General features: G+C 37.1%; 2 protein-coding genes and 1 long non-coding RNA gene across 4 annotated transcripts in view; 1 reads left to right on the top strand and 2 right to left on the bottom strand.

The window, feature by feature from the left end:
* Positions 1–19,616, top strand: part of LOC124384638 (eukaryotic translation initiation factor 4 gamma 3-like) — a 1,295,064-nt gene that overhangs the window by 511,279 nt on the left and 764,169 nt on the right. The window lies entirely within an intron of this gene.
* LOC124384729 lies at positions 14,205–15,533 on the bottom strand. The gene is made up of 3 exons (XR_006925542.1): positions 15,472–15,533; positions 14,475–14,656; positions 14,205–14,292 (listed from the first exon to the last, which is right to left on the bottom strand). It is a non-coding gene; the product is annotated as an uncharacterized LOC124384729 (long non-coding RNA).
* LOC124384492 overlaps positions 18,556–19,616 on the bottom strand; it is a 15,548-nt gene continuing 14,487 nt past the window's right edge. Inside the window, exon 6 of the mRNA XM_046847400.1 lies at positions 18,556–18,654. Coding sequence (XP_046703356.1) covers positions 18,556–18,654 — 99 coding nt within the window. The remainder of the gene's footprint in view (positions 18,655–19,616) is intronic.

Here is a 19,616-nt window from a genome sequence, read left to right as displayed (position 1 = left end):
TTGAAGGCGAGATGGTTTCTACCTTCATGCCGTGACTTCGTCCCTGGGTGGTCTGAGAGGGACTTAAGTACACAGTCCTGCTGCCCAGCACCCTGCCGTTCATCTCCATGATGTCTACTCGAGCCTCATCAGGACATGAAAACTTCACATACCCGATGTCTTTTGAGCGTCCGTTCTTCATCATGACCTGTACGGGACAGCGAGCAGAAACACAAAGCAAAGACTGCACATCAAACGTGTTAGAGGTTCACAATATCAGAGCTCTCCACATTCAGAAAATACTCCAGCTGAGTACGGGGAGGAAACCCCAAGTTACTGAGAAAGAAGGAAAATGTAAGGATCAGTAGTTATAAATGACGTGTGCAGTGAGGACAGTCCCAAATCTCAGGAACGCTTCTACAGGTCCGTCATCCACAGTACAGTCCAGATTTCTCAGCAGCAGTGTGACTGTCTACAGAACAACATCCAGTGTGTTCATCACTTCATTTACATTTCTTTAGGTTAAAAAAAAACAGGAAACATTCAGCATTAGACTTTTGAGTAAGTTGTGCTGTGTGATTCGTGATAATCAGATTTATGGTGAGACATAAACACCTTCAACAAAGTCAGACTCATAAAAATATTTTACCTGATTATCTACACACAGTTATACATTTTCTCACATTCTCTAAAGTCTCCAAAAGTCCAAAGGACTTCAGCCTGTTCTTTTTGATCCTCCACCTTCTGCTCCTCAACTTCTGCTCCTCCACCTTCTGCTTCTCCACCTCTAAAGAAGTGTCAGATAGAGATGGGTTATATATAACATTCAACATGCGCCCAATATTACAAGAAGAGTATCTGTTCTTGATGAAGACTGTTTGTTCAGGTGAAATAACACAAGGCAGAACTTTCTCCAGACGGCAGGTCAGAGTTTTGCTAAGATTTTCGTATCCTGGTCCAGGTGATTTACCAGAAGGCATACTTGCTAAGGCTATTTCTGTATCAGATATAAACTCATCCAATTGTAATGCTGTACCTACACTTATTGTAGGAATACATACATTTTGAAAAAGGCCTCTAATGTTGAAGTGTCAGCAGATAAAGGAGCAGTATATAGTGATTTATAACATTGGAGGAAACAGTCATTGATTGTTAATACTGGAGTGTAGTGGTCATCATGTCTGTTTTATATGCAGAAGGTCTTGGGTTTGACCCACAGTGGAGACATGCTCTTGAGCCATTTTGGAATGTTTTTTCTCCATTACTGATACAAGCACAATGCAGAAACATGCTGTTTATTTATTTCCAGGATTGAGTAACAATTTGTAATATATAAACCTTATTCATGTTTACAACCTGCATGGTCCCACTGGGAGTTGAACCCAGAACCTTCTGCATGTAAAGCAGATGTGATGACCACTAACCTATGGATCCACACAATCACCTGCACAGCATAAATAAGCAGAAATAATGATTCAGGTAACATGTTTTCAGATTGCAACAATCCAGTTTTGGGAAACTCAATGTACCCTCAGCTTTCTATTCTCAGTTAAGTTATTTTCAAATACAGTAGTACATGATTAATTCATTAATATGAGGAAGATTAATCCTCATCATTGATCTTCATAGAGTGGCTGAGAGGAGCTACTCTAAAAAGCTGGAAAATCAGTTTTCAGCCAACGACCCTGCTTCAGTGAAGAAAGACCTGAGAGACATGGTGCAGTCATAAAAACCTGGAGCTTAACACGCTCAAAACAGTGGAGATGATTGTGGATTTTAGGAGAAACCCCCTGCTCTCCCCCAACTCACCATCATGAACAGCACTATGGCAGCAGTGGAGTCATTCAGGTTCCTGGGCACCACCATCTCTTAGGGCATGTAATGGGACAATCACATCGACTCCATTGTTAAAAGGCTTAACAGAGTATGTACTTCCTTCACCAGCTTAGAAAGTTCAACAGGAGTTGCTTTAATAACTGTCTGGTTCTGCTCAGCTGTAAAATCAGACATCAGAGGACTACAGAGGACAGTTTAGACGGCTGCAATGGTTATCGGTGTCCCCCTGCCCACTTTTCAAGAACTGTATACATCCAGAGTGAGAAAAAGGGCTTTGAAAATCATGTTAGCCACTACACAATGGAACCAGTTAAGGGACCCTAATGGTGGAATTTATTTCCCTCTAACAGGATATGGTTACTTTATATTTACTTTCATTGTATTTTTTTATTTAAAAACTTGGCCACCTAGCACATGGGGCTTTTGTCTCTCCTTATTGTTTTACGACCACTTTTGTGTGTGAAGCAGAGGTGATCACAACCACGCTAAGCTCCTGAAATACTAGACATTTGCTGATAATTCAACATGATGATATATTTTCTGTGTTTTAGACCGGATGTTATGTGAAGCATGTTATGTTGTACATCTAAGATCAGAAATAACCACAGGGTTAACAAGGCTAAGAATCCCCTATAACTATAACTCAATAATCACGTGTTTAGCATTAACGTTAGCCAAAACTGATTCACAGAAAGCAGAACACGGACGGTGAAATGTAACTGACCAGCTGGCAGAGGATTCTGTCTGGTCTTTAAGCCGTCCTCTAACGCAAATCAAGCACAGATTTATCCAAAAAGAAAGATTCATTCTCAATTTAGCATTTGTAATTAGCATTAGGCGTATGACTGTGTATCATGGCTTTCGTACGATTCTTTGACTTAAATACTAAAGATTCTATTAACTCGATCCACAACCCACAACCCATTTAAATACAGTTTATTGTAATAACTATAACTTACACAATAATGGTGTATTTTGAAACATTTCATTCAAATTTTACAAAGTGAACTGAACATGACCTTCAAATGAAGCACGTTAGCTGTCTGAGCTCATTGCAAAATATCACCACATTCCTTAAAATAGTCTTCCCAAAACACACGTTACATTATCGTTAAGCATTTGTGTAATATATTTAGGGTATTTTGATAATAAAACTACAAGAAAGTTTGCCTGAACTAGAGAACATCCAGCCCCTTCACTCTTACTGGTAGAGCTGAAACAGGTGCTGAGTTTGGAGACTGCTTGAACCTCTTTTCTGGTTGATAGCTGGTGTGTGGAACCCACTTCTCCTCAGAAGATTCAACTAAATGACTGTTGGAAGACAAAGAAAGAAAGAAAAAATAGCATTGTATATCAAGTACATACTTTTGTAGTAGTATAAAACTTTTTCACACCATTGTGTATATTTATTTGCAGTGTTTTGCTCGTTACTAAAAATAGTAACTAGTTACAGTTACTGTTACTTCATTCAAAAGTAACTCAATTACTTTGTTGATTATTTACACCAAAAGTAATGCGTTACTGTTAAAAGTAACTTTTTAGTTACTTTTTTAAAGAACCTTCTTTAATGTTCCCATTAATGCCCTTTTATGTGTTATGGTCTACAAACACAAAACTGACTTAAACACAAAGTCATTTTAAACACTATTTTATTAAAGTCAGAGCAGCACAAACTGAATATATCACAAGCATTTCTGAAATAAATAACAAAACAAGCTGAATAATATATTCACAATCAAACACTAAAGTGGCTTCTGCTGTTGTGTTGAGCTCTTAAACATGTTCTTTTTACAGCTGAAGTATGAAAACAGAACACCGGGTTAGCTTCTAGCTCGAGGCATGTAGATTCTGAAGGAGCTTAAGCAGATTGGAGTTGCTGTTTATCGCAGTAGATACGAGCTTCGAACCAGAAAGACACAGCTTACATTTGACATTTTTTGTCTTTATACTCAACTAAAGTGAAATAATGAGCATATTTCCACTTTGAGAAACTCGTCTTGCTCTCGCCTCGACTTGCCATTACAGACCTGAATAAACGGAGACACGCCCACAGCGCGTCTTCTTCGTGTTTACAGTGGTTCATCCACCAATCCTACAATGCGACGCTGTTGTAGCTGGTTAGGCTGTAGTCTACACTTCAGCCCAAATTCATTCATTTATAAAAGTAACGGGTAACGCACCATACGGTAATGGTAACGGAGTTACTTTATTTTTACAGTATTGTTACAGTATTAGTTATTGTCAAAAGTAACGCGTTACCGCCCAACACTGTTTATTTGCATGTTTGTCACACTTTAATATTTCAGATCGTCAAACTAATTTAAATATTAGTAAAAGATACACAAGTGAACACGACATGCAGATTTTAAATGAAGGGGAAACAAAATCCAAAACTACATGGCCCCATGTGAAAAAGTGTTTGCCCCCCTGTTAAAACTGTGCTAACTTTTTTGTTCACACATGGCAAAAACATGGAACAGTGACCTTCCCAGGAGTGGCCGGCTGACCAAAATTACCCCAAGAGCACAACGACGACTCATCCAAGAGATCACAAAAGACCCCATAACAACATCCAAAGAACTGCAGCCTCACTTGCCTCAGTTAAGGTCAGTGTTCATGACTCCCCATGAGAAAGAGACGGCAAAATGATCTACACGGCAGAGATCTAAGACTGAAACAGCTGCTGAGCAAAAAGAACATAAAGGCTCGTCTCAGTTTTGCCAGAAAACATCTTGATGATCCCCAAGACTTTTGGGAAAATACTCGAAAGTTTAACTTTTTGTAAGGTGTGTGTCCCATCACGCCTTGCGTAAAAGTAACACCGCATTTGAGAAAAAGAGCGTCATACCAACAGTGAAATATGGTGGTGGTAGTGTGATGGTCTGGGGCTGTTTTGCTGCTTCAGGACCTGGAAGACTTGCTGTAATAAATGGATCCATGAATTCTGCTGTTTACTAAAAAATCCTGAAGAAGAATCTGTTTGTGACTTCAAGCTGAAGTGAACTTGGGTTCTGCAGCAGGACAATGATCCAAAACACACCAGCAAGTCCACCTCTGAATGGCTGAGGACAGACAAAATGAAGACTGTAACAGACTCATCACAAGTTATCACAAACTCCTGATTGCAGTTGTTGCTGCTAAGGGCAGCCCAACCAATTATTAAGTTTAGGGGGCAATCACTTTTTCACACAGGGGCATGTAGTTTTGGATTTTGTTTTTCTCAATAATAAAAACTGCATGTTCAGTTGTGTTATTGTTACTAATATTTAAATGAGGTTGATGATCTGAAACATTAACATGTGACAAACATACAAAAAAATACAAAATCAGGGAATTGCAGTTGCTCCGTCGGCAAACATCATAGTCCACGGAGAGACTCCTGTCTGACCTCGTCCGTCCTCATGTGCCTCTGCATGCTTTATTATGCTCTTCATTAGCGTTGAAGACATCCGATTACTCCTCCAATCCTTTAGTTCTACAAAGCCTTAAAATCTGGAAACAATTTAGAAAACATTTTGGTTTCCAGGCAGCATCAGGTCTGTCTCCTATATATAAAAACCCCTCCTTTCTACCCTCTATTTCAGACGGATCCTTTGCACTGTGGTTTAGAAGGGGCATTGTAAACATTAATGATCTTTTTCAGGAGAATACATTTGTCACTTTTTCCTACCTGTCAGAAAAATTCAACCTCCTAAAACTCATTTTTCCGATATCTCCAAATTCGTGATTTTGTAAGGAACACATCCTCTCATTTCCTGCACCCACCTCCTAAACAAGAGATTGACAGTTTTTTGACTCTCAATATTTATAAAACTATCATTCCTTGTTCAATCAGGCTCATCGCTTATAAAATAAAGAGTAACTGGGAATCGGACCTTAATTATAATTTCACGGATGAGGAATGGTCCAAGGCCCTTGGTCGTACATTCCTCCTCTATATGCGCCGTCATTCGTTAATACAGTTTAAATTGTTGCATAGAGTGTATTGGACAAAGACTAAACTATCTAAAATTAACCCTGGTTTGGATCCAACTTGTGATCGTGTGCTCCGGCTACTCTTTATCATACTTTTGGCTTTGCCCAGCCTTGACCTCTTTCTGGACATCAATTTTTAAATCAATCTCTGAATACTTCATTTTAGATATTAAACCATGTCCCCTAATAGCATTATTTGGACTCAACCCCACAAATCCCTCCTTGTCATCCTTACAATCAAACATGCTCGCCTTTTGTTTAATAGTAGCAAAGAGACTTATATTACTGAACTGGAAGAATCCTCACCCACCCAGTTCTTCTCATTAGATACATGACCTGTCTCAGTTTATTCAAATAGAAAAGATCAGATTTACATTACTTGGTATTACGGAAAAGTTTTACACCACCTGGCAACCATTCCTATCATATTTAAGAGAACGAGGAAAATAAAATCCTGTTCTCTTTGTTTAGCCTTTTTGAGCTCTTCCCTTGTCCCTGACTTCTTGGTAGATGTAGAAAGAGAAAGAAAACATATCTCAGAGTGTCACTTAGGTAAAATCTTTATGTTTTATTTTTCAATTTTCTTTCTTGTTCTTGATGCTCACATTCATGATTGTGATTATATGTATAACAGAAAGAGATTTTTGTTTTTGGACAAACACTGTTCCATTGTCTTTCTCGCCTGAGTGTCTTTCTGTTTGAATGCATCAATAAAAAGAGTTGGATAATAATAATAATAATAATAATAAGCTAAGTGATTTTGAATGTTTTGCTCATGATGACAGTCCATCTAATACACAAAGCCTGTTAAAGAAGCAACAGAAGCAAGATACAAGATATTACTAAACATAATCACTAAAGTGCTTAATGAACCCTGTTTGCTCACCACTATACAAACGCCACAGCAAACATAGAATAACCATGCTAGAAGAACGTTGTTGTTGAACTTCAAAACCGGTTCATTCTCCTGCTCTACTGCAACTGTGAATGTATGCAAAAGTGCAAACAGTGACCAAGAAGCTTTTCCTGGTAGTTTCTGTAGTGTAGTGATCATCACGCACCACACGCAAAGGTCCCTGGTTCGACACCAGGCAGAAACAAGGTTGTGATTTTGAAGCTAGTGTTACATTCTTAGGCCTGTAAACTGTGTTACTCGACAGCATTAGAGAAATGTAGAAAACTTTCTTTTATATTGTTTCTGTAGTGTAGTGCTTTAAGTGTTGCTGCTGTTTAAACTACAAAATGTTCAAACAAGTTAAATGTTCTTATTTAAAATATGCAAATGCAGTTATAGGAAAATAAACTATTTTCTATTTCAATAAAATCTGAATTCAAGAAATTCCTGGAAAAAATGACTTTGACTTATTTTACACACAGAACTGTGCAGTAAAGCTGAAACTCTACATCTTCAAACTGCATCATGTAACTGAAAAAAAGGAAAACTTTACAGAAGTGTTTGATTTATAAAATGCTAGCTAGTGATGTACATGCAGCCCTTTTACATCATTAGAATGCACAATTACTGTAGGAAAATTATCATCTAAGAAACTCCTGGAACTAACAAGCAAAAAAATGAACAGGTACTTTAACAAATCTTGTTTAGTAAAACTCCAAATTGTTAAAACTTTTCACTGACATTCAGAAGTGTAACAATTGTTACAACAACAAAACATCTGTAGAGTCTGTAACACACCTTTATCACATTGTCCACAACAAGAACACTAGATCCACTCATGGTCAGCAATGTCTGAGATGAGAGTGAGGACTCTGGGATTGACTCAACTTTTTTCTTTATTCAACACTTCTCAGGATTTATGGAAAGAAACTTTATGAAAAAAAGAGTGAGAGAAAGATTGAGAAAATGAACAACCTGAGATGGATATCAAATTGATACGTTTGATAAATCCAAAAAGGTGTTCATAAAACAGAATATTAGCGTTGGAGAAACTCCAGTGTTGATCGTAGTTCCACTGGGTAGTGTGTGTTAAAGCAGTAATAACTGATAAACATCAGGCAGATGGCAGAAGGTTGTGATGTGGTTGACAATCTTCTTGTCGATGCTCAACATGAATGTCTCAGCAGCAGGAGGAACCTGGGAATAATAATAAAATATAATAATTCAAACGTTTAATAACAGCTTCAATGTCAGTTATATATATAATGCAGATACTTGAAACAAATTGGAGGATGGACGCTGCCAATATTGGTAGTAAACAAACAAAATGGCTTGATAAAGTAATTAATGTGCCAAATAAAATATTACATAAAAGGAAAGTAATTATTAAACAATAAGATTGGAAATAAAAGGAAAATTAAATAATAGTGCTAATTTTAAATTAAAACTGAAATGATAACATTGATTCATGTCAATAATAAAAGTTGGTAAAGTTTCTTTTTGGATGCTGTATTTGGCACAATTATGCATGTATTTAGTTCTTTTTATTACCAATTAAGGCAGGATCCATCTTCAATAGTTACATCCATCATAGGATGAATGATCTTACTGGCTGAGCTTCAATTGTTAATGTCTGACAATATGAATGTGTGAGAATGAAGAAATGACTGAATGTATTGAAGTCCTGAACATAAAATGTGATACAAATTGTAAATAATTCAAAACTAAAAAGATTTATACAATAACATTGCAGTTACATCAGAAAACAGTTGAATTTTTCAATGAAAGAAAAGATATATGAAAGTATTAAACATTGAGTAATGCTTTTTCTGTTTTTACCACATGTAAGGCATTTGGACATTAGTTACACAAAATAGTAAAATCTAAATGCTGTTCTACATTTTTAAAACAGCCCCTATTGCATAATAACAACATTTATTTATTCAGGAAATAATGATGATCACATCATCATTAGACTCATAAAAATTCATATTCTAACATGTTCTATAGAACACCATTGTTTGCAGAGAAGGTGAATATTTCTTCTATATGTCAATTTGACAGGAAGCTTATGGAATTAGCAACTCAAACAAATCCTTTCGATGTTTTAAATCTCTGTAACTGTTTTAATATTCTTCAAAGATCAACAGGATTAGAGTTGCTATGTACTGCTAAGGAATGTCAATCACCTATCATTGTTCTCATTTCTAGAATCAATGAAAATGAAAGAGAGCAAAAGAAAACACAGATGCAACTGATGGAACAATGAATGGTCAGCAGATGGTTTTGACTGGTGCTTCACTGCATGAATCATTACTGTAATATTATGAGAAATCAATAATGGATTTATGTCATTTTCCTCTGATACGCATGTTTGTTCAGTCACTGTAGTTACTAAACACAAGAAAATGTCAAAAATGCTCATGCATTAAACTGAATTAAGTTTCAAGAACAACACCTACAATCACAACCTGCTTTGAATATTTTCACAACATGAACACAGGAGAGAGCTGAAAAGAACACAGACTATTCACTAACAGACTCATGATGCTTCATGTGTCTCACTTAACTCCATCAAAGCTCCAGTTCAGTGCTCAAATGTAACAAATCTTATCATCTGCTGGTAACTACACACAAACACAATGTTCAACAAGAACGCTTATAAACCTGGAAAAATACTAACAGAATGCCAGTTTTCAGAATCAACATTGTTAAACTGTGTGAATTGTGTAACTGAATTCAAATAATAAAAAGCATAGCAAATTGTCCTTTCACACACAGAAATGCAGCAGTGCTGATGCACCATGCTAAACCTGAACAGGTCACAGAAGACGCCAGTGAAAAATGAAGAACAGGAGAAATAACAGCACTGAAGAAGATCCAGGCTGCGGAAAAAAAGTTTTTTATCATTTTGAACTCAAAGAAAACATGATCAACTTTTAAAAGTAATTAGAAAAAAATATTTTATTTATATATTCAATTTGCTGATGTCACAATTAAATGCACTCAATTAACATTCTTGTCTATTACAATTAAATGTAAATTATTCAAAACAACAAATGACTTGACCTGTCTTTCTGTAATCATATTTCTTTAATAAAGAAAATATTTATAATATTTCAGAATTTGATCACTAATTATTCTGAAGTAAGTCTGTGAGTGAAACTCAGCTTGGAGTCAGAAACAAAAACCTGTCAGAACATGTTACTTAAATGTTTATCAGATCATGAGAATCACAGACATCACTATTGTATTACTGCCTTCTTGTTGATAAAAGGAATGAAACTAGTCTACACCAAACATGATTTCACAGTTCAAACAAAGGTAAACACTTAACCACAAATGCTTTTACCAGCAGGTTTGAGTTCATCACATCTCAAGTTTAAATGCTGACTGAAGAACCAAGTTGCATTTTGATGTCTGCACATGTAAAGTCAGTATGTTGATTTTGATCTTGTTAAATTATTGTAATGTTCAGCACATCATGGTCTAATGACTTGAAAATAAAAATAAAACAAGAAATAACAACAAAATAGTGCTTTTATTTTAAAAACTAAGTGTAAAAATTAGTCTGAACACATAATCTATTGGTATTCATGCCCATGGATGAGTCTTGAATCGTTCTAGCTCCTCAATTTTGGCATCAGTAATTTTCAAGTGATTCCGATCACAAAGAGTTATGCACTAAACATGAAGGAGATGTGATGTTTACTCATAGCCAGAGATTTAAGATCATATGAGTTCACAATGGCTTTCTCAAAATCAGTTGACACATTCAGTTGCTCCTCTGTGTCAGATCTTTCACCTGTTCAAACTGATTGAACATCTCTGCCAGTTTGTTTAAAGCACCATGAAAAAGCTCTGCAACACAACATCACACACTGTATTTAAATAATATCTGCATCCAGGTATGGATGGAAGCCCTCTGGTTTCTGCATACAATCAGGCATGAACTGGATGCTCAAAAGAAAGTCTCTACTATATTGTATCCTCTTATTCTCCATCTCTGGCTCTGAGGAAGGAACGAGCAAAAGCAGACATGAAAAGTAGTGAAAAACATGATGAAGTGTGCGAGTCAGAAGAAGTAGGTCTCACTGTGCATGGTGTTGTTGGGCTTTTCGACAGGTGAAAGGACCCCATCGTTGCTTTCATCCTCAGAGCCGGGCTCGGGTTCGCTCGCGGCTCGGCTTCCTGCGCTTCGATCTCATCTGCTGGTGTTTCTGCTGAAGCCAGATGCTCCACAATCACAGGAGACACACTGGAATTCTCGACTGTGGTTGAGACTGGCTCAAGGTCAAAGTCAGACTGCTGGAAAGCGAGCTCTGGCTTATCCTAACACACAAACACACCCAATTAATAATAAAACACCAGGATTACTGTGAATTTGTAGTGTAAATGTAGGTTTCACACATTCACCGAAGTGAACGACAGCATTTATATCTTTATATATAGTTATTTAAAGAAATACTCCAGTGTTGCACCTCAGTTTATATCTACAGTATTTGTAGTCCATGTGCAATAACTACAACCAAGAGCTAACATGCCTCCTAGTTTATTGAGACGAGCAGAAAACGTTACTCATGACTCGATTACAAAGTCAAAGGGCAGCTGTGGGAAAAAGGAACGATTATGTGAGATCTTTATACGACATTACCAAAAGATAATATTGCATATTGAAATTTAAAGATGTCTAATTCTTTTATTTGTAGAAAACGTATTTCTAAAAGTACGGATTTGTTCTTTCAGGCTACTTTTGTATTCAACACGTTTAACATGCACAACAGTTTAACAATTTGCAATACGTCTTAATTAAAACATGTTGGAAAATGCTGGACTACACGTTTAATTTAGTCACATTGTAGAAGATTTTGACCAATTAAAATCCAGTGCAGGGACAGCGACGAGCCCTAAACTCACCTCTCTGAGCGATTGGGAGTCGTCAGGACGAGGAGCCGTGTCAGTTTCGGCTCATCGATGGTGAATAGAGCAGAAGCTGGAACCTCTGGGGGCACGTGCACAGGCTCTGTTTTATCTGGCTTTGGCTTGTGCAGGACCGGGCTCAGCTGAAGAGGTAGACTTTTCAGCGCCATCTAATGCAGCAGATTTTACTGAATAACTCTCAAGCTGTTCATCTGTAGACAACAGAGACAGTAGCAATTAAATCACAGACTAGACGAGTCAAAAATCTAAAAAAATTATAATAGAGATATTGGGACTCACCTGGTTTCAAGTCGCCAGGAGCAGGGGGTCCCTGAGCTCTGTCCACATTATAGACGTGCTCATTTTCCACCACTTGGTTCAGTTGATGGGATTTGAGGTGGAAAGCGTGAGGATAATGAGAATTTGGACATAAAATAGAAAGAGAAAGAAGGGAAAACAGAGTGCACACATGAGTAAAAATAGTGGAAAAGGGAAATGGTAATACAGGTAAATATAAGGAGGAAGGCTGGTGAGCTATTAGCCAGAAGAATCTGCTTCCTCTATGAATGCGTGTGTGACTGTTACCTGCAGAGGCATAGGGACGGAAAAGACATTTCCCACTGGCAGAGTGGGCTTCCGACTCCTGCCAGCTACTGATATGATCTCCTCCGTGATGTCCTTGTTGTCCTGGTTAGGATCTCAGACAACGATCTTAATGGGAAATAAACAGCACATGATCAGAGATAAATAGATTCATTACTCAGTAAATAAACCAGTACTGAAACAGAGTAACACACGATGTTTTCCTCTTTTGGTAGATGGACTGCATAGGGACATTTTGACAATCTGATTTTAGTAGTCAGTTATGTTTTATAGATCGTTCTGAACCATAATCAGGTCCCCAATAATATCACAGATTGGATACCACTTTTCATTCATTCCTCTTCGTTTAGTTCCCTTAAAGACAGAGTAAGTGATCAAGGGGTTTACAAAATGAGCCGTTTGGCTGCCGTAAGTAAAATCTAAATGAACAGTGTGTTTAGGTGATGAGGAAGTGATGGGCTTTAGTTTATTCTGTGTGAAAAACAGTGTGTGTTTGAACTGTACATTACCAGCATTTGTTCTTCTGGAGAACTCGCAGTCATGTTCACCACCACAGGAACGTAGGTCACCCAATACTGTTGATTAGAACAACATGAAAATGTCTGTCACTACATTTGACATCATATTTAATGTTCTCTCTGATACTTGCTCAATACAGATCTACAACATATACAGAATATATATTTGTCAATATTTAGTGTAATTGAAGAAATGAGGATGGATATTTCTGTATGTTGTTGCAGTTTTAAAGTGAACATTCCTACTGCAGTAAACAAAAGAGTTAATGATACTTCTTTATTTTCTCACCATCGCTGCTGATGTTCTAAGATTATTCTAACGCACTTGTTTTCACGCCTGGTCTCAACAACGGCCTTGATTCAATAGTAGACTTACAATGTTTGCATGTTACTATGACAGCATGACATTTGACTATGACGTTTCATTGGTGGATTAAAAAGATTGTTGCACCAATCAGGGATGCTACGTCACAGAGATGGTGACGGCGCGACTCTACATGAGCTCCTGTAGTGTTTCTCTGTAGAAACACACACCTGGGTTAGAGGCGAGCGCCCCCTGCTGGACTTTTGTTCGATAAGCTTTCCGGTCTATTGATCATTGCTGTTTGTTTCTCCACCTCCTCTTCACCTGGCATCCGTATCAGATCTCGAATCAGCCCATTTATCATTCCTTTCAGAAAATATACACAAAGTGCAGGTCACAAAGTCATTCCGATTGTGAACACCACATCAGCTTAGATAACGTCTCGTAAAAAGTCCACCGCCAAATCTTTCAATCGGACTGATTTTAATCGGAATGACAGGATCGCGGGTACCTGCACAGCGACATCAAAAACACGAGCACCAGGAAAACAGCGAGTGTGCACCTTACCTTTGTCTCCGGTAGTGCGGACATGCCGGATGATGGAATCTCCAAGAATCACAGTATGACGTTTCGGCTCGTGGAGAGGGGCGAAGCGGTTCTGGGTCGAGATCTCGAAGGCCGGTGGTGGTGGTGGTGGCGGGGGAGACGTCCTCGACCGGGGCTTGGCTCGTGTCTTCCGCTGCTGCAGCATCCAGGGTCCGTGGTGCACCGGTGCCGGAGTGAACGATACCTGGGCGGGCTGTGTTGTAGGTGCGCTGGACCTGAGCAGAGAAACACGCGGAGTTGAGGTGCTGGGAGCGTTAGATTCAACCCGGGAATTTACCTGGGACGAGTGAGTCCGCCCAGGATGTTTCCAGCGCCGCTTTCGCTCCGCAGCTGGGCATCGAGCGAGTTCTTACCTGTGCTCAAAGGCAGACACACAGCCGGCATAGTGCTTATAATAGCAGATAGAGTTAAGATACAGAGATGTGATAAAGTGAGAGGGAATGAATATAGTCAACACTAGTGATAGTTGAGTTAACTAACTACAGGCACAAGTCAGGACGACAAAAACTATGTAGGATTATTAAAAGAGGAAAAAAGGAGAGATAAATAGTAAAGTTTGTTTAAAACACAGTCAAACACAGGAAGCTACGTCACAGGAAGCCTGCAAGCAGAGAGTCTCCTTTCCACGTCATGACCTGCCCCCATCCTGCTGCCACCTAAAAAGATAAATAACTAACAACAATCTGCACTTACTTTATCTTTAATAAGAGTTTACAGTAAATACATTTACAAATAAATACATAAATACAATATGAAAATAAATAATAATAAATTGGCAATTCACACAACAAACAAATTAAATACATTTTTCACTACAAAGTCATTTCCTAAAACAGACCTTTCTTGCTTTGTTTGTTGCAAAGTCATCAATTACATCATCGTTGCAAATCTGACCAGCACTTGTATGGTTGATGTTTCTGACAGCGAGGCTGCTGAGGTGCTCTTGTGACATGGTGGATCTCAGGTATGATTTCATCAGTTTCAGTTTTAAAAAGCTTCTTTCTGCTTCAGCTACATTAACTGGAAGTGTAAGACAAAGTCTTGTGAAAAAAAAAGCTTGTTCACGTGAAAGAAAAGTGTTAATGTTTTTTTTTTGTTGTTTTAAAAGTCAAGTAAAATCTCAAACCAGAGGCAAATCTCATCTAATTGAGCCACAAGATCTTTTGCATGAAAGTTGTTTTAAAAAGCTTTTCACTTTTTCTATCAGTAACTACACTAATAAAGGAGAGGTAGAGGGAAGATTTGAACAATTCATAACAGCCCCCAAAATACTTATAATTCTTATTATTATCATCATCATAACTGCAGTTGGTTATAGAAACAGATGAATTGTAACTCACAGGTCACATCCTCAAGTCAGTCTCACACTGCCCTCTAGTGGCAGGGTCAGGCATGCTTTTTTGCTTAATTCTGTATAAATATTATTAATCTTTATTTGCTTTAGTTTTATTTAATGTTGATCTCTGTTTTTCTTGTTTCTTCTCCTCCTTGTATTCACTACATGGAAAATATTCAATAATAGAGAGATAGATTGTGATTGACTGTGATTAAAATTTTATAGTGCCTTCATCCTGTACAAACAACCGATAATCTCTATATATACAGTATATATATATATATATATATATATATATATATATATATATATATATATATATATAGGAGGAGTGTGTTGAAGCCAGAAGTCTGTCCTGAAGGTGTAACAGCACTTCACTGAACTGTACACTCACACACACACACACACACACACACACAAACACACTTACATTTAAATGGCTATCTCTCTAATCACACTTAATTCCTCCAGGATGAATTACAGGTTGGTGACCTCTAACCTCTCGTGTGGTGCTGATGTTCCTCCTCAGAAGTCCGTCTGCTGTCTGAAGTCTCAGCTCCACCCTCTTCAGATCATCAGACTTCATCAGGGCTGTCAATTAAACACAACCTATGTTTATCTACACTTATGATACCAGGACGAGAAAAAACCCCTCTGAAGATGTTCTTCTTAATGACTGAAATCCGTATCAGAGCTCTTTTATAGAAATATATATATGACTGTATAATGCTGCTGCCATTAGGACATTATTTCACATCACATGAATCTGCTGCACTTGTGAGTGGATTTGATTCGGACTTTTCTGATAAGCGTCTCTAATAGATCAGTGTAATTATTATAATATTAACGCTTAGTGGCCTCACCGTCCAGACAGTCTCTGTCTCTCTGAGACGAGACTACAATTATCTCATACAACTGAGCATATCATTTAAACTCACACCTAGAGGTTTGATACAGGATGACCAATATATGTTGCTGATTTCTTTTGTCTGATATGTTTGTCCAAATAAAATCTCTACAATTTAAACCTATTTTGTAATGACACTGAATTGAAATGAAAAATAAATAAAAAATCTGTGTGACATGAACTGACTCATATTTCTTTCCACTTATTACACTATTTATAACTTTTAGAATAAACTTTAAAAACTGGACCAATATAAAGTTTGTTCACAAACTTTTACTAAACTGAGTTTATTTAAATGATCATCACCATTACATCACATTACCTCTGTCTTTGTCCTGCTTTTCTTCTTAATTTTTCTTCTTTTTATTTAATTTGTATTGTTTTCCAGCACAGTAATGTGATGAATGTACTGTTATTTCATCATTATGCTATAAAACACATATTATACCATTAAGTTGAGCATGCAGAAAGAACCGAGACATGACTGCACAGCGTTTTACTGTTACTCTGCACACTGCAAACACACCCACATGCAGCACGAGAGTGCCTCTAATGGCTATCAGATATTATTACATTAATGCAATGTTACCAATGTCACTATGACCATTATTAATTTAGGGCTTCAGGAAAGTCTGCAAAGAAACAAAACAATACCACAGACTTAAAATACACTGTATAGAAAGAATACAAAAACAAGAACCAGACAAATTTTGCTTTTGTATTATTGTCTGAATCATTTTAGTAGATATGAAATGTCAATATAATCTCACCTTCTTTAAGAAGTCTGTATGAGGGCATGAGCTAGGAGAATCTTCACTGTTCACATAAGGCTACATAAACCCGACAGAGAGACTGCAGGAGTTCATGTCTCATAGACTCTTTCTCTGCTTAGATTTTGTCCAAAATCAGTCCCTGGGACTAAATAAACGAAAGAAAAGGATCATCAAATATCCAACTAAATCAAACATGTACTCAAATCAGGTATATAAAACAAACATTAAGGAGTTAAGACTAAACTGTAGACCAGGTTTAGGAAAACTATTAGACTTAGATTTAGAATTAGAACATCAGGGCACTGAATTCACTTTTACAAATGAGAAAACTCAACCACAGCTAAACAATAAAGTTGTTTGAATTCTAAATAAAAAAAATAACTGACCTTGTTTACACAAAACACAGATGTGATTTTTCCTCATCTGTCAGACCAGGAAGTTTACAACTGCCTTTAAGTAGTGCAGAAACCCAGTTAGTAGATAATAAATCATAACTGGCATCATGAAGAGTTTCAATGCAGCGATGAGGATTGTGTTTTGTTGTGTTTGTGCTGTGCAGCATCGATTGAGGTCTTTAGCAGTCGTGTGACGATGCAGTTCTTGGGTCCTGCATATAAACAAATAAATAAATAATAGAACAAAGCTGCATGTTTTATTTCTAAATGAATACAGTCTACAATCTGATCATTTCTGTACATGTTAAAGGTGTGTTGTGTAAAATAATTTACTAAATGAAATGAAAGCTGCTCAGATCACACTAATGATATTATATGTTTATTTGATAAACATCATGCAGTAAGTGCTTGTATCGACACTGAAGACATAAACATCAACACTATAGATACCTTTAAGTGCCAGAAGCTGGTTTTCAACACTTTCATTCCTGTGGAAAAGAAAATTCTTTATGGTTATGAATAACAATATTTTTATGTTATGTAGAGAATCCATCATGCAATACTCTGTGTACTGTTTCTAAATGATGTACTTGAATAAAGTAAGGGTCACATGTATCATGTGTGTATATTTAACATTTTATGAAGATATCATTAAAATGTAAATTCCAAAACATTTATCTGAGAATATTTCTGGTCCTTTTCACAGATGTAAAATAGACTCAGATTTTCCATCCACAGATCACCAGGTCGCTGTCGCTTTTTCTTCCTTTATTTCTTGTAAACAAAGCTCAGTTATCACGAGCTGGAAAGAGCTGCATTCCACTTCCTGCCAGGTGCGTCACAGTGCACTCACGCTCTTTCACCACTAAGAGCTTCTAAAGATGAATAAAACTAAGAACTCGAGGGAATAAAACCTCCCATGTGTCGTTAAAATCCTGCACTCATTGGCTACATTTTCTATGGAACATGTTGTTTCCACACTGCTACTGGCTGAAAATAAAAGACTGGAACTGAAAGGTGGTGCAAAGCAAAACGTCTCCACAAACACCTGCAGAGTTCAGTTGTATCACTGATAAGATTCTACCTGTCTTTGACTTTTTTTAGTGGTTACTCTCATTTGTTTATTAACACTATATTCTACCAGCCATATTTATTTTTTACCACCAAGATGTCTTTATGCAAAAGTTACTCTAAAACGATACAAAAAAAACAAACAAAAGACCAAAATGCTCTATGGTATGTTGTTCAGTGGAACCTTATCTACAAATAAACAGGAATTTGCAGCAATTGTGTGTTTGGATGCGGTAACTATTACAATTATAGTGTACTGTTTTTATGCATGTTGTTTGTATTGTTTACACAAATTTATACATTGTTATAAGTCCATTGAAAACAGTGATCTAAAATTGATGCTTGAGGCTTAGACCTTTAGAATGATATATAATTTATCATGATAACTTATACACCTTTTATTTAATCTATTGTTAACTTACTCCAGCAAACAGTGGTCACTTCAAGTGGCTGCTTTTGAACTGTAGGCTCCGCCTCTGGTCAGGCTCTTGCTCTTGGTCCTTTTTCCCATTCCTCCATTTTACAGGTGACTCCACCTACATAGTAGAGAAAGACAACACAAGGGGGGGATTAGAAGAAACAGCACAGACACGTAACAGCGCGCCCTGGTGTAAAAATAAAGTAACATTACATATGATGCGTTACCTGTTTTTTAAATGAATTCATTTGGGCTGAAGTGTAGACTACAGTCTGACCTGTTTACAGAGACACATTGTAGATTGGAGGATGAACCACTGTAAACAGGAAGAAGAGACAAACAGTCTTGTATTCAGCGGCAGTAATTGAGTCGACAGAGCAAGACGAACTCAAAGTGAAAAATGTTTATTTCACTTTAGTTGAGTATAAAGACAAAACTTTTAGTCTAATGTAAGTTGTGTCTTTCTGGTTTGAAGCTGTATTTAGATAGCAACACCTCCAGAAACTCCATGCCTGAGGAGCTAGAAGCTAGAAGCTAATGTTCTGTTCTACATTGTTGATAGTTTTCATACTTCAGCTGTGAAAGGAACATTTTAAGAACTCAACACAGCTTTATGATGCAGAAGCCACTTTAGTTTTGTTTTAAGTCAGTTTTGTGTGACCATAACAAAGGGAACAACATTAAAGAAGGTTCTTTAAGAGGTAATAATCAGTTAGTAATAAATAGAGTAGAATAGGTCTGACTAAATGAGTGGGAGAAACAAAACAAGGCAGACTTAAGCATGTTTATTGGGAAAGAAGAGTATTGCTGCTGCAGAAGACATGGGTGAGCAATCAGGATCAGACTCAGGGAAGATATGGGAGGATAATAATAATGATCAGGTCAGAGAACCAGTAGGAGAATAATGTAGGGGACCATGAAGGATAAGGAGGAGATGGTAGAGTTGATGCAGAACTGAAGTCATAATTAAGATAAGATCCACCTTTATTCAATGCATTTATATTTTTATTGCGCTTTTAATGAACATTGTCTCTAAGCAGCTTTACACATATAATGTGGTGATTAAAAGTGAATATGTTC

This window comes from Silurus meridionalis, chromosome 4, assembly GCF_014805685.1.
Source record: "Silurus meridionalis isolate SWU-2019-XX chromosome 4, ASM1480568v1, whole genome shotgun sequence".
Classification (NCBI taxonomy): domain Eukaryota; kingdom Metazoa; phylum Chordata; class Actinopteri; order Siluriformes; family Siluridae; genus Silurus; species Silurus meridionalis.
Note: the sequence above shows the minus strand (reverse complement) of the source record. Positions and strands in the feature narration are given on the sequence as shown.